The sequence below is a fragment of the Oncorhynchus nerka genome, linkage group LG15 (assembly GCF_034236695.1).
Source record: "Oncorhynchus nerka isolate Pitt River linkage group LG15, Oner_Uvic_2.0, whole genome shotgun sequence".
NCBI classification, from domain to species: Eukaryota; Metazoa; Chordata; class Actinopteri; order Salmoniformes; family Salmonidae; genus Oncorhynchus; species Oncorhynchus nerka.
In genome coordinates this window covers 33,401,287-33,417,339 of record NC_088410.1, presented here as the reverse complement: position 1 = coordinate 33,417,339, position 16,053 = coordinate 33,401,287, and the positions used below count along the sequence as shown (strand labels likewise).

Below are 16,053 nucleotides of genomic sequence, written 5' to 3'. Positions count from 1 at the left end.
TTTGCAGAAATGTGTTATGTTGTGTGTAGATTGAAGATGATTTTTTATTTACCCCTTTGAGAATAAGGCTGTAACAAACAATTTAGGAAAAAATAAAAATGTCTGAATACTTTCCGAAGGCACTGTACCACAAACCCCGAAGTGCCTTATGGCTGTTAATGTATAAACTGGTTACAAATGTAATTAGAGCAGTAAAAATATGTTTGCTGTCAGCCAATCAGTATTCAGGGCTCGAACCACCCAGTTCTAAAATGTATTTAGGTCATTGAATAACGACACAGCCAACTGCGCCATTGCCTTCAGAAATAAAAGACAGCCATGTATGGTCAAAAGTGACATTTAATTTGCGCCAATATTCATTGCGACTTTTACAGTGATAAACAAACCTGCATGAATTTGGATGAACAAGTAACGGTCATGTAGCCCAGCTGACCGTTCAACATCTGCAGAACAGCACTTCAACATGAATTCACTAAAGCCATGTGTGCAATTTCATTCAAATTACATTTGAACAAAATTGACCTGTGTGTTATATATGTATGCATGCATGTATGTGTGTAAATACATAAAACCCCAGGTTTTCCCTGTACAAGGCAGACAGTAAAATAGGCATCAGACCTGTAAGAGAGACCATGACAGAAGTTTGAACAAGAACTGAGCAATTTGCTTAACGTACCAAATTGTCCAACATTGAGAATGAAAAAAAAAAGTAAAATGAGAACTAGGCAGAGCTGTCATAAGGTCACTTGTCATTCTATCAGATTGAGTACCATACACAAACAGGCATACTTTAGCTGTTGAGAAAGTTTCCCTTCCAAAAAATAAATAAATAAAATCATATACAATAAAATGTCATCTTGTTCTCCATTTCATGACATTAGAAAGCCCATTTTCTGGACAGATTCACTGAATTTAGTCTTCAGAAATAATGACACCGGGGTTTGAGTAAACTGTTTGGATCCCCTGTGTGGATTTTAGTTTCCATAGAAATGTTCAAGTCCCAAACTTCATGCAACACTAGATCATGTACCCCAACAATTAATTAATATGACTCAATAAAGTCCAGCATAACCTTCAATTAAAATGAAACGTTCACAGTAAAACTTTTAGTTCCTTTTTTAATAGATTTTTATTTTTTTTAAACAAAAGGCTTCACCAAAATGTTTTGGTTGAGTCGGACTTGGAACAAACCAGGCGTGCATGCAGCTTCTACCAGACAATGAACACGGTGCAAAAGCAACAACTTCATATAAATCCATTTTAGTATTTTTTTTGTTTTTTTGTTTAAACCTTATCGATCGCGCATCAGAACTTTGCCATTGACACCGGATGGAGTGAGGGACAACTTAAACCTCATGCCCTTTGGCTAGAGGGCCTGTGACTACAGCACTACATATGCCAGGGGCTAGAATCAGGTACGTAAAGTGCTTCTGTCAAAAAAAACATACAAAAATTAAAAAAGAGGGGGTATCAAAACAATGGACTCAGGGAGGGAGGAGAGGAAGAGGACGGGACGAAATTCCTGGACTCACAGATGAACAGGTGGAGATTCTTCTTTTAAAAAAAGAGAAAAGGACAGCGGAGTTCTGAGAAAGAGAGATAGAGAAGGAGAGGGACCTTAACCGAGGATGAGGCTGGACTTTCCCCCTGGGGGGTTCCTGCGGCCTGATGTCATCCCAGCGGCGGGCTGGGACGCCGCCGTGGCGGGCTGGGAGGCCTCAATCCTCTGCTCTGGGGCAGGAATGACCTCAACCTCCACAGCGTTATCTAAACATGGGTAAGGAGACAGGATAACATACTAAAAATCATATTTTCCCCTATAATTTAACTAGCATTGTGAATAAAATTAACCTTCTTAGAGGTTTACAGACATGAATATGTAGTCTTAATCTGGACAACTTGTTTAACAGTGGAAGTTAGCAAGAATCATTAAAATAGTCCTTACCAGCATTTCCCACATCATTGTCTCCAGTCTAAGAGGAGATGAAGGGACAAAAAGGTAAGTGATTAAAAAAACAGAAAGGAGTAGGCCAAATACATGAAAGTGAAAGAAAATCCTCAACAAGGAATGCCCATTGTTTAACTTTGAGGAAATGTCAACATGGGAAATACCAGATTTATCACCCCCACACACACAAACACAGCGTTGCGCCATCTCACCCCGGCATTGGAGTCCTCGTGGTTGTTGGAGGAAGATTGGGTAGCACATCTCCTCAGTGGGGCTGAGGGCTCTCCACACAGCACTCCGGTGGGCTTCCCACCTGTAGATACACAGAATTGACACGGTTTGAGTCTCAATCCCTGGGAATTGCCTGGCTAATTACCAAGTGATCAAGGGCTTACATTCTAATTTAAGAACATCTCATGCCAGAAGTGATAACGTTTCAGATACTTGATAGAGTTATAAGCAGCCAAACACCTAATCAAGTAGAATGAAACTAAAACTGCTTAGCTCTACCATTTCATGGATTGTTTTTAATTGCTAAATCACAAGGGGTTGCAAGTTATGACCTAGAAAGGAAAGTTTGGAGGAAGAGTGAGAGTTGAATTGGAAACACTCCAATTCAACAACCAGCCTGGGGACAAGCAAAAAAACCACTGTCTCCCCACCTGACCTTTCAGACAGCATGCCGAACTCTCCTACTCAACAGCTGCTAATCAGACAAGTCAGTTGGATTTATCATATACTGAACAAAAATATAAAACGGCAAGATATTTTACTGAGTCGGAGTTAAGAAGATCCATCAATTGAAATAAATTAATTAGGCTCTAATCTATGGATTTCACATGACTAAGGGAATACAGATACGAGTGTTGGTCAAAGATATTTGTTAAAAATTTGTTTAAAAAGTTAGGGGCATGGATCAGAAAACCAGTCAGTATCTGTTGCGACCACCATTTGCCTCATGCAGCACAACATCAGTCGCATAGCGTTGACCAGGCTGTTGATTGTGACCTGACACGGGAGCATTCACTGCAGGCAACGCAGAGATCCTCATGAATATTCCAGAATGGCTCAGACTCAGCCATGCTGGGATTCAGTGTAGGAAGGAAGATCAATAGTGGAAGAGCTAATGTAATGACTATGGATTGGAGGAGTTAAATTGGCCATTTCCTACACACGGTGACAGCTTTTCTTATAAGCTCTGTGAAGCGAACATGAATCAGAGCATCATACATGAACACTATCTGCCCTCTTGTGGAGGAAGTTGCAACTTGCATTCACATAGATTATCTCCAGGTTCGATGAAGTTGAATTTAAGACCTTGGAATTAAATGTAATATAAATCGTGAGGTCTGCGCACACCTGCTGATATTCCACTCCAGAAATGAGCCCGTTGGCAAAAAAGTTGTATATTTAAAGCTGGCTCTTAAAGTGGAACTGAGAGTTAACTAATTTACAAATGTGACCAGACAACCATAATTTACATTAAAAAAATATCAAATACTCAGGTCATGCTACAAAACCAAACTGAGAATTTAAAAATATGTATTTTTGGGGGGTAAAATATAACCTAACGGAAGGGAGGCATTGTTGACAATCGATGGATGCAGTTAAATGAATGGTTAATATAATTCACCAATACATTTCTTGGTAGTCCAAATAATTGCCATCAGGTTGTAAATACCAGCTGGCCTGGTACCTTGCTTGTTTCAGTGACTCAATATTTAAATGTTTTTTTTTTTTTTTTTTAAACAACAAAAACTGACAGACAATGTAACTAATACTGGGAATGTTAAACTAGCAAGGGCAATGATCAAGTCAGTCATATCCATCAAATGTATTTATAAAGCCTCTTTTACATCAGCCGATGTCACAAAGTGCTGTACAGAAACCCAGCCTAAAATCCCAAACAGCAAGCAATGCAGAAGCACAGTGGCCAGGAAAACCTCCCAAGAAGGCAGGAACTGAGGATGAAACCTAGAGGAAGAAGGCTCTGAGGGGTAGGCCAGTCCTCTTCTGACTGTGCCGGGTGGAGATTATAACAGTACATGGGCAAGATGTTCAAACAGTCATAGATGACCAGCAGGGTCAACTAATAATCAGTGGTTGTAGAGGGTGCAACAGGTGGCTAACATGCTGACCAGACAGCACACGTTTAATCTGTGAGCGTTGCAAAATAAAATGTACATGTTATTCAATAATTTCATCCAAACTCCTCAAGCGCATCAGACTCCTGCATAGCCAGGTGCTAAAATAGAAGAACTTGGTTCTATTTTAGCCATTTGACGCGCTGCATGTCCCGCCTCTCCCATCTACTCATTGGTTATTACGAGCATTTACCCACATGGGTCATTGAAAGATGGAGGTCCACACTCCAGTCGGTGATGGTAATGCACCTTAAAGTTGGTTGCCAACCACCATCAAAATTCTATAAATACAAAAAAATATTTGTTTTTAATCAAAACCTATGCATTTCAGGTAAAATAACAACCCATGTTAATCTCCCAGGACAAATTAGCAAGCAAGTTCATGTATGAAAACTAGTGAGGGCCCAAAAAGGATACCTTTCAGCAAAAAAACAAGTGACTAGTTTGCATCCCCGAGCAACAGCTAGCTAAATGTTTAATATGCATTTCAACCCCAAAATAAATATACTTGGTTTTGGCATTTTAACCTGGGTGTCATGAACGCGTTTGGTCATCCAGACAGAAAGTCAGGCAACCAGTAGGCCTAGGTTACAGAAAAATAAACATTAAAAAGCAATCGCGAAAGTTGGTTCCATACTGCAATTAGCTGGAAACAAAGTTGTCAAAAACTAGCAGTTTCATGTGAGATGAAAATATCGGTTCAAAATTTTGAAAAAGGGGTAGATCTAATATGCATCTAGCATTGGTTGGTAATATGACTAGGATTGTGCCTTTGGCCAGAAGACAAATGAAAGAAAGTAAACAATAATTGCCTCCACAGATTGATTTTTGGCAAGGCAACTTTGGAGCAAGGCAAGGCGCGTAGTAAAACTGTTCAGATGTGCAGCAATTATGTTTTCAAAATGCATACTGCCTCCAGCTCATTGCAAAGTGGTGTGTGACACACTGATGAAGACAGCCTTCGGTTGCCTTTATACACTGCTCAAAAAAATAAAAGGGAACACTAAAATAACATCCTAGATCTGAATGAATGAAATATTCTTATTAAATACTTTCTTTACATAGTTGAATGTGCTGACAACAAAATCACTCAAAAATGATCAATAGAAATCAAATGTATCAACCCATGGAGGTCTGGATTTGGAGTCACACTCAAAATGAAAGTGGAAAACCACACTACAGGCTGATCCAACTTTGATATAATGTCCTTGAAACAAGTCAAAATGAGGCTCAGTAGTGTGTGTGGCCTCCACGTGCCTCTATGACCTCCCTACAATGCCTGGGCTTGCTCCTGATGAGGTGGCGGATGGTCTCCTGAGGGATCTCCTCCCAGACCTGGACTAAAGCATCCGCCAACTCCTGGACAGTCTGTGGTGCAACGTGGCGTTGGTGGATGGGGCAAGACATGATGTCCCAGATGTGCTCAATTGGATTCAGGTCTGGGGAACAGGCAGGCCAGTCCATAGCATCAATGCCTTCCTCTTGCAGGAACTGCTGACACACTCCAGCCACATGAGGTCTAGCATTGTCTTGCATTAGGAGGAACCCAGGGCACACCGCACCAGCATATGGTCTCACAAGGGGTCTGAGGATCTCATCTCGGTACCTAATGGCAGTCAGGCTACCTCTGGCGAGCACATGGAGGGCTGTGCGGCCCCCCAAAGAAATGCCACCCCACACCATGACTGACCCACCGCCAAACCGGTCATGCTGGAGGATGTTGCAGGCAGAACCGGCTTTCATCTGTGAAGAGCACAGGGCGCCAGTGGCGAATTAGCCAATCTTGGTGTTCTCTGGCAAATGCCAAACATCCTGCACGGTGTTGGGCTGTAAGCACAACCCCCACCTGTGGACGTCGGGCCCTGATTACCACCCTCATGGAGTCTGTTTCTGACCGTTTGAGCAGACACATGCACATTTGTGGCCTGCTGGAGGTAATTTTGCAGGGCTCTGGCAGTGCTTCTCCTGCTCCTCCTTGCACAAAGACGGAGGTAGCGGTCCTGCTGCTGGGTTGTTGCCCTCCTACAGCCTCCTCCACGTCTCCTGATGTACTGGCCTGTCTCCTGGTAGCGCCTCCATGCTCTGGACACTACGCTGACAGACACAGCAAACCTTCTTGCCACAGCTCGCATTGATGTGGCATCCTGGATGAGCTGCACTACCTGAACCACTTGTGTGGGTTGTAGACTCCATCTCATGCTACCACTAGAGTGAAAGCACCGCCAGCATTCAAAAGTGACAAACATCAGCCAGGAAGCATAGGAACTGAGAAGTGGTCTGTGGTTACCACCTGCAGAACCACTCCTTTATTGGGGGTGCCTTGCTAATAGTCTATTCCATTTGCACAACAGCATGTGACATTTATTGTCAATCAGTGTTGCTTTCTAAGTGGACAGTTTGATTTCACAGAAGTGTGATTGACTTGGGAGTTACAGTGTGTTGTTTAAGTGTTTTTTTTGAGCAGTGTATATATTTATGCTCAGTGTGTCGTCTTGATCGCTGGTGAAAACTTTGTTTCTGTTGGAGTTTCGTCCTCTGTCTTGGTTAGAGGGGATAGTTCAGAGTGACATTAATTCATTTGTTATAGAATGGATGTTTTGGCGGTTGCCGTTCTTCGCGTTCAATGATAAATGACTAGTCTGTAGCTAGGAATTCGTTATATCAAACACTTGTTCTTATTCTGTCGGTATCGATAGTCTAAGAGTTTAACCACGTGGTATGGTTAAAAGATTCAACAATGGTCTACAACCTTTGTCCTCTCCTAATGGAGAAAAACATGGTCTGGTGGTATTTTCTCAAAGTTGAGTTTTATTCAGAATTGCAGAAAAGGGGCTGTCCCAGGATGCCTGACCCTAACTGGGCTCAGGGGCGGTCCTCTGATTTAGTTCAAATCAAAAAGGAATTGTATTTTCCTTCATTAAACAGTCCAAAATCATATTACAAACAGTATTATGCTCACTCATTCATCTTATACAACAATTAGATGTAAACCTCATATCTGAAGCTATTATATAACAGCGTTATGGTAATGTGGCCACACCGTCTCCCATGAGCTTCCCCAAGTTGTAACAAACGGACCAGTTCGTTTGAGCTAAGCTGGATTCTTCACCGATCTTTTATACTTTCTCCGGAACATGACATTTGTTCGTACCTCAAGTTCTGTGAGGTGGAAGAAATTCCTTTATTCTCTATGAAAATTTACTCTGCCTCTTATACTGTGTGGCCATGTGGCAGGGTCTTCTCAGGAATTTATGACCTCTCTCTGTCCACAGCAGCCTAGTTGAATGAGGCAGGGGGAGAGGGGGATGGGGCTTGCTGTACCCAAAGAGGGCAACGTCATGACACTTTGTGCGTGTGATAGACACATAACGAAAACACACGCGCCAATTGAATTCACTAAATTATGCAAATGAACCCATAGACTGATAAGCATGACAAGTCAAATGCATTTACATGGACTGGTATTTTTTCCTCTCCCAGACTATTGGCCAGTGCTAATTTTATGCATTAATTAATGTCTACATTCCTTTTTGCCACATTTATTATTAGACAACTTAATGCACACTTTTAAATTGTATTGTGAGCTAAACAAATAAAATGTATAATATATAATTTTTATTAATAATGTTACCGTCCCCATGACATCCATGCCACCACCACAGAAAAATATTGGCAGTAGAACGGCCTTACAGAAAAGCTCAGTGACTTACGTGGCACATTTCCAACAAGTCAGTTCATCAAATTTCTGCCCTGGTCAACTGTAAGTGCTGTTATTGTGAAGTGGAAACGTCTAGGAGCAATAGCGGCTCAGCCGCAAAGTGGTAGGCCACACAAGCTCACAGATCCAGACTTTTGAAGTGCATACAAATCTTCTGCCCTCGGTTGCTTCACTAGAGAGTTCCAAACTGCCTCTGAAAGCAACGTCAGCACAAGAACTGTTCATCGGGGATTCATGAAATGGGTTCCCATGGCCAAGCAGCCGCACACAAGCCAAATATCACCATGCGCAATACCAAGCTTCTGCTTCTTCTGAGTGGTGTAAAGCTCTCCGCCATCAGACTCTGGAGCAGTGGAAACGCGTTCTCTGGAGTGATAAATCAAGCTTCACCATCTGGCAGTCCGACAGACGAATCTGGGTTTGGCAGATGCCAGGAAAACGCAACCTGCCCGAATGCATAGTGCCAACTGTAAAGTTTGGTGGAGGAGGAATAATGGTCTGAGGCTGTTTTTCATGGTTCGGACTAGGCTCCTTAGTTCCAGTGAAGGGAAATCTTAATGCTACAGCATACAATGACATTCTAGAAGACTCTGTGTTTCCAACTTTGTGGCCACAGTTTAGGTTTTCTTTAATAGCTTCTCTAAATGTCAAACAAGTGTGGTGTACTGCAGGGCAGCTCTTTAGGCCCTCTACTCTTTCCTATTTTTACCAATGACCTGCCACTGGCATTAAAACAAAGCATGTTTGTCCATGTATATCTATATGGTTGAATCATAAGTGTCAGCAGCCACAGCTAACGAAGTACTGAAACCCTTAACAGAGTTGACAGTTTTGGAATGGGTGGCCAGTAATAAACTGTTCCTGAACATCTAAAACTAAGAGCATTGTATTTGGTACAAATGATTCCCTAAGTTCTAGACCTCAGCTGAATCTGGTAATGAATGGTGTGGCTGTTGAACAAGTTGAGACTAAATTACTTTGCGTTACCTTTCATTGTAAACGGTCATGGTCAAAACAAATATTCAAATGGTTATAAAGATGGGGAGAGGGCTGGCCGTAATAAAGAGATGCTCTGCTTTTTTGACACCGCACTCCAAAAAGCAAGTCCTGCAGGCTCTAGTTGTCTCATCTTGATTATTGTCGTCGAGTGATTCAAGGAAAGACCTAGTTAAGCGGCACGTCTTGCTCTTCATTGTAGTCGAAGGTATAATTCTTATAACATTGTGTTGAAAATCCCAAATTGTTTGCATAGTCAGCTCTGACACACACTTACCCCACTAGACATGCCACCAGGGGTATTTTCACAGTCCCCAAAACCAGAACAAATGCAAGAAAAGTCACAGTATTACATAGAGCCATTTTATTGCATGGAACTCTGTTCCATCTCATATTGCTCAAATGTACAGCAAACCTGGTTTAAAGCAAACCTGGTTTTAAAAAACTGATAAAGCAACACCTCACGGCACATCGCCTCTTCCATATTTTACCTAGATAGTGTGTATGTATTGATATGTACGTTACACGTGCATTTAAAAAAAATATTGATTAAGTTCTGTCCATGGGCTGTTCTTGTCTATTAATGTTCTGTATTATGTCATATTTCATGCGGACCCAGGATAAGTAGCTGCCGATTTTGCAACAGCTAATGGGGATCCTAATAAAATAACAAAAAATGTATAGGAAATCTTATTCTCTGGCAACAGCCCGACTCGCACATGACGTGCACACATGGTTGGATAGCTTTAGAAAAAGTGCGCCTCCAGTATTATTTGATGTTAAAATAGTAATAACTGCAACAATTAAGCAGCGGCACTATAATGGAAACACTGTAGTCATCTCAGTTGCATTTAAGACCTTTGAATTTAAGAATCTGAGATCAATTCATTTAAGATTTAAAGACTAAGGACCCGCACTGAGAAGTTTTGATAAATTACATAGGCTACATACAGCTAGAGGCACAGTATAAGTATTATACAAGAGGCTGAGGTAGGGTGATGGGTTACCAGGTGGGTTGTTCCTCCGATGAGCGTGTGGGTCATCTGGTTCAGCGAAGATGTTGGAGGCCATCTTGTTTTTGCGATTGGGGGGCTTTTCCTCATCATTGCCAAAAGAGATGTTGGAGGCTCCTCCAGGGGGGCGCAGGACCCTAAGAGACAAAGCAATGAGAAAAGTATTGAGGAAAATAAAATAACTAGCCTAACTTGTATACGTCTTACTGGTATAGCCTTAAACTAGGATTTGTACCCTCTAAGAGTTCCTACTGAAGAAAAAAAAGAATAAACAAAATACACACCTGTCTGAAATTTTGCACAGGACAAAGGGCATCATCCCCAGGCTATTTTGGGAGGAAGTCTGTGTCTGGTGCGCAACACTACATTAGAGCCTTCCTGACTACTGTCATTATGGTGGTCTGGTTAGCTGACACATTGACTAGAGCTAATCTATGCTGACACACAAAATGCTTTGAATTCATGTTAGAGATGGGCTCCTGCTGGCGCCACTATCTCTTCCTGCAGTGAGTGAACCCACCTTTAAGCCGAGGATTTAGAAGAGGATGAAAAATGGGTGTGACAAAACCATGGAGACCAAATGTGAGGATTTTTAAAGCATGAAAGAATCTTTGAAATGGCAGCTTCTCTGCATTGAGATAATGATTTAAAAAAACAATACCTTCTGCTAAGATTAACAATTAAAAATATATATTTTTGATTTACATGCCTTGTGCTTGCATAAATGTAAACCAGGTAAAAGCTCACTTGATCGATTTTCACGATAACAGACATTTTAGGTTCCCCCATCCCACTTGCCCCAGAGGCACACTACAATATCCAGATGTCATTGTAGCCAGTTGTCTCTGTATGTGAGGCAGCTGCTTCGGCCTGATATCAACCTTAATCAAGCCGGCTAAACCAACCAGATGTAAAATAATTTAAGTCTGATTAGCATAGTTGGTTTTGCAAGTCAGTAACTAGCTAGCCGAATAGCTGGTTAGTGAATATTTAATTTGAGCAAATCTGGTTATGGAAGAGGGCTGCATGGTCGTGATTGGCAAAGTGGATACTACTAACGTTAGTCGGATAGAAAAATCACCTTCCACAGGGGGCCCCACCCAACCATAAAATGAACTGTTATTGATTTGGTAGCCAACGACAAGTTTCATGCTAGCAGTCTGGCTCTGGTGTCATGCACCCTGCATTGAATAAAATAAGAAGCAAAATGTTGATTCCTTTGAAGGCAATCAGTTAGAACCATTAGCATTAGCTTGCTTTTACACACCTACGAGCACGTCGTTAGCTAGCTACATTCACTAGCTAAATGCTAGCAAGCTAACGTTAGTTAGCCTGTTCCACATACAGAGGCAAATGTCAACGGTGGTTGTGGCCACAAACGCATTTAACGTGAAATACATCCTCTCACAAATACTTTAAAAATCCATTAATACGAACAGGTTAAGAAAATAGTGTCTATTGTTTGACAACTAGCTAGTTAAAGGTTAGCTAGCTAACTTAGCTGTCTAGAGGAGGGCTGCATCATTTGACATTTGGCTGAAAATGCAAGGCTCTTGACATGTCATGATGCTTACCTGGAGCTGCTTTTTGCGCCGGCTTCCATGCCTGAATATATAGTTGTCGTCGTCATTTTGTGAGAGGCTGGTAGGAGTTAATAAGCAATTGCAAATAACAAGACGATTTTAGACCAATATTTCACCACCTCAGACTCGTTTTACTCCACCCGGTACAGGCAAAATGATCAATCGGATTTAAAAAAATAAAAAATAAAAAAAAACCCGTGAAAGGGCGTTTCCATGGTTGAATTGCCACCCACAAAAGGACGATTCGTTCTTCTGATTGGTTCCTGATTCATAAATCATGCATTTGATTGGAGAATCGGTGTACGACCTGCGCGCTCAAGGAAAAGCAAACAGTCCTTAGCAACAAACAAAAAAATAATCCATATAATGTCTGAATCTAGAGATTTTATAACCCTCCTTTCTGTACAATCAAACATTTTGAGATAAATATTTTCCTCACAAATACTTGTTTTTACCCATACAGAATCAGTCCGTTGATACAACAGAGAACAATAATGAAAAATCTGACTATATGATTCAGACAGAAGGTCACCTAGAATGCATTTACACAGGCAGCCCAATTCTGATCTATATTCCACTAATTGGTATTTTGACCAATCAATGATTGGCCAATGATTGGTCAAAATACCAATTAGCAAAAAAATATATCAGAATTGGGCTTCCTGTGTAAACAGATGGTTGATAATCATCATTGTGTCGCAACTTGGACATTTTGCACATTTTATAAACATAAAAAACATATCTCTTTTACATAAGTATTCAGACCCTTACTATGAGACTCAAAATTGAGCTCAGGTGCATCCTGTTTCCATTGATCATCCTTGAGCTGTTTCTACAACTTGATTGGAGTCCAACTGGGGTAAATTCAATTGATTGGACATGATTTGGAAAGGCACTCACCTGTCTGAGGTCCCACAGTTGACAGTGCATGTCAGAGCAAGAACCAAGCCGTGAGGTCAAAGGAATTGTCTGTAAAGCTCAGAGACTGGATTGTGTCGAGGTACAGATCTGGGGAAGGGTACCAAAATATTTTTGCAGCATTGAAGTTTCCCAAGAACACAGTGGCCTACATCATTCTTCAATGGAAGAAGTTTGGAACCACCAAGACTCTTCCTAGAGCTGGTTGCCTGTCCAAACTGAGCAATTGGGGAAGAAGGGCCTTAGTCAGGGAGGTGATCAAAAATGTGATGGTAACTCTGATAGAGCTCCAGAGTACCTCTGTGGAGATAAGAGAATGTTCTAGGACAACCATCTCTGCAGCACTCCACCAATCAGGCAGTTTTGGTAGAATGCCAGATGGAAGCCACTCCTCAGTAAAAGGCACATGACAGCCCGCTTGGAGTTTGTCCAAAAGGCACCTGAAGACTGACCATGAGAAATTATTATCTGGTCAGATGAAACCAAGATTGAACTCTTTGGGCCAAATGCCATGCGTCATGTCTGGAAGAAATCTAGCACCATCCCTACGGTGAAGCATGATGGTGGCAGCATCATGCTGTGGTGATGTTTTTCAGTGGCCGGGACTGTGAGACTAGTCAGGATCGAGGCAAAGATGTACAGAGAAAAGTGCAGAGAGAACCTGTTCAGGACCGCAGACTGGGACGAAGGTTCATCTTCCAACAGGAAAACGACCTTAAGCACACAGCCAAGACCAAGCAGGAGTGGCTTCGGGACAAGTCTCAATGTTCTTGAGCGGAATAGCCAGAACCCAGACTTGAACCCAATCGAACATCTCTGGAGAGACCTGAACATAGTTGTGCAGCAATGCTCCCTGTCCAACCAGACAGAGCTTGAGAGGATCTGCAGAGAATGGGAGAAACTCCCCAAATGCAGGTGTGCCAAGCTTGTAGCGTCATACCGAAGAAGGCTCGAGGCTGTAATTGCTGCTAAAGGTGCTTCAACGAAGTAAAGGATCTGAATACTTGTGTAAATGTAATCAGTGTTTATATAAACTTGCAAAAAGGTCAAACTATTTTTGCGTCATCATTATGGGGTATTGTGTGTAGCTTGGGGGGGGGGGGGGGTTTATACATTTTAGAATAAGGCTAACAACATGTGGATAAAATTAAGGGGTCTAAACTTTCCAAAGGCACTGTATATATATATATGACAGAGACATATTTAAAAAAGAATCAATTTATTTAACAATAAGATGTGAGTCGATTTAAATGCAGGCTTATTGGAGAACATCAATACAAGTTGCATCGCAAACAACTTCTACAATTATTAAAAAGAAAGAATCCATCTCTGAAAACAGAAGTCTGACCAGCAATTGTCAAAATGGGTGAATTAGATGTAAAGAACTTACACACCGTCCAGAATTGTAGGCTTTGATTGCTGGATTAGTTCAGCACATGAAACAGGATCTGACAATGGGTACCCTCACTCAGATGTTTATGTACAGAATAAACTCAATAATATACAACCGTATGTTATGTGAATATCAGAATGAATGGTATTGACGTGTAGAACTAGGTATGCTGAATCCCAAATTGACCCAACTCCTGTAGACCTGAAAGGATTGGAAGTACGGCTATAACACAGCAAGTCATATTAACATATTGGTCAAACCTATCCAATCTTTTCAGATTGGCATTAAGTGCCTAGGGATAGGAGTTAGAAGCAGAGTTTCAGAAAATACATTATTAGGGAACGTAGAGGCGAGCTGACAGGGGAGGTAGGGGTGTTGGTGGGGAACATAGGCTAGTGAAGAAAACCTCCCGTTTGCTGCTGGAACACATCGATTGTGTCTTCATCTTCCATTTCCAACTGAAAAAACAAAAGTCATAGTCAAGATCAGTTATAGCATCAGCAATTTATGTTTTTTTCTACCCGTTGTAAACATTCTTCGTGGGCAGGATAAAACATGTTTTTCAAATATATTTTGGGGGGGTATTTTGAAGTTTTATTGACAGGTTCAGATCAGAATGTTAAATGGAGAGCCAGATGTGAGGATTATAGGAGAGGAAGTAAGGGATTGAACCTCTGCCTCCAGGGGCCCTATGTGGTCCTGGACCCCGGCACAGGATAAATCCATTTGCCAATGAACAGTCAACTCAAACATATAAGAGGAACCAAGGATTTGATCCAACAATAACAAACCTTATCGACCAACTTACTTGTGCTGGTGTGTCTGTCTCGTTGATGGGTTGACCATCAAACCGGAACCGGATTTGCCTAATCGTCAGGCCCTGTGGAAAGGCATCACAAGACACCATTTTTTAAAACTGCAAATACGCAATTCTTCAATCAATGGAACTTGTGCATGGCAATAAAACCATCAGTCTGAGTACATGTATACAGGACGTCACGTAGCGAGTACCACTTCCTCCCGATTCGGCTCATACCTTGCGCGAACTCGGGAGCTCTGCCTTGTTAGCACACGTGACCTCCCTCCTGAAGCGTATTACCAGACCGCGCCACATGGAAAGCTAGCTACTCCCTATCGCAAGTGGGGATACTTCAGGCTGAGGAGTAAGTTTCACACATCCCCATGTCCTACACATGCATGTTTGTTAGTCAATGGATGTTGCTGGTGCCTTTACCTGTCTTTCGCAATATGCTTTCATGAGTTTGCTGAGAGGTGTGTGCCTTTTGATCTTGAACTGCACCACTGAGCCGTCTTGTCCTGCCACCTTCAAGTTGATGTGGTCATTGTTCTCAGTCTTTACTCCTTCCTAAAAACAAATATTCTATGATTGGAGAAGGGAGTGGATATTTGGTACCTTCTCTAGTAACTAAACTATCCCTCACATTAAACTAAGTTTCAAATCACGGATTATGATATTTGGATAGACATTATTGTGAAGTGCAATGGTCTGCACGGAATACTCCCGATTCATAACAATTACAACAAGCTAATTGATCATGTTAGCATGCTAACAACTGTATGTAGCTAGCTGCCATACTGTTATTTGGGCACGGGCCCTCGACGTTAGCTAGCTAGCCATCTAGGTTGCATCCGCGCATCATGACAAGAAAACACATGAATATGAATTACATTTAAATTAGAAAATTAAACTGATTTTGACTGACAAAACATGAATAAATCACAAAAGCCACATTGTTACTGATATTATTCGCTAGCTAACTCCACGCTAGCAGTTAGCCTAGGCAAGCGGTCCAGACCGATTCAGAAATATTTCCTACTAAATCAACCGGTTAAGTAAATTAGCTGCTCTAAACCTCAAACCTTTTCAGAATATCATACAGGCCAACATAACGAGAATACAACTTCACTGTAAATATTGCGAATAAAATACGTTTCATTGCTCACCTTGGGTTTTTCGTCTGCCATGGCTGCTACACTTCAGCGACTTTGCGCTTTCTCCACGAAGCTTGGGCAGGAGCGCGACTTCCATCTGCGCCAGTTTGGAGAGCAGTCTGTGCTGCTCTTTTTCCATGACGATACATTTCTGAGCACTCACAGTGTTACATTTCTGAGCACTCACAGTGTGTGCACAGTGTTACATTTCTGAGCATTCACAGTGTGTGTGCCCAGTGTTGCTTGTTGGTGTGAAACTAAACTTAAAAATACAAAAGTAAAATGACATGTTCCAGGAGGTTTGATTATTTATAGGCGTTTCCTCGCCGGAAATCAACGTCTGTATGGGCGCAAGTGGGTTAGGGCAGGCATATGAACATACCACAC

At 41.7% G+C, this 16,053-nt stretch overlaps 2 protein-coding genes across 2 annotated transcripts; both read right to left on the bottom strand.

The window, feature by feature from the left end:
- Nucleotides 1-321: 321 nt before the first annotated feature.
- Nucleotides 322-11,573, bottom strand: LOC115142452 (jupiter microtubule associated homolog 1-like). Its single transcript, XM_029681930.2, has 5 exons — nt 11,394-11,573; nt 9,814-9,956; nt 2,161-2,261; nt 1,946-1,973; nt 322-1,767 (listed from the first exon to the last, which is right to left on the bottom strand). The coding sequence occupies exons 1-5, from the start codon at nt 11,447-11,449 to the stop codon at nt 1,619-1,621; spliced, it is 477 nt and encodes a 158-aa protein (XP_029537790.1). The 5' UTR covers nt 11,450-11,573; the 3' UTR covers nt 322-1,618.
- Nucleotides 11,574-13,522: 1,949 nt separating this feature from the next.
- Nucleotides 13,523-15,865, bottom strand: LOC115142451 (small ubiquitin-related modifier 2). The gene is made up of 4 exons (XM_029681929.1): nt 15,679-15,865; nt 14,948-15,079; nt 14,522-14,593; nt 13,523-14,171 (listed from the first exon to the last, which is right to left on the bottom strand). Exons 1-4 carry the CDS (start codon nt 15,697-15,699, stop codon nt 14,106-14,108), a joined length of 291 nt encoding a protein of 96 aa, XP_029537789.1. The 5' UTR covers nt 15,700-15,865; the 3' UTR covers nt 13,523-14,105.
- Nucleotides 15,866-16,053: the final 188 nt, after the last annotated feature.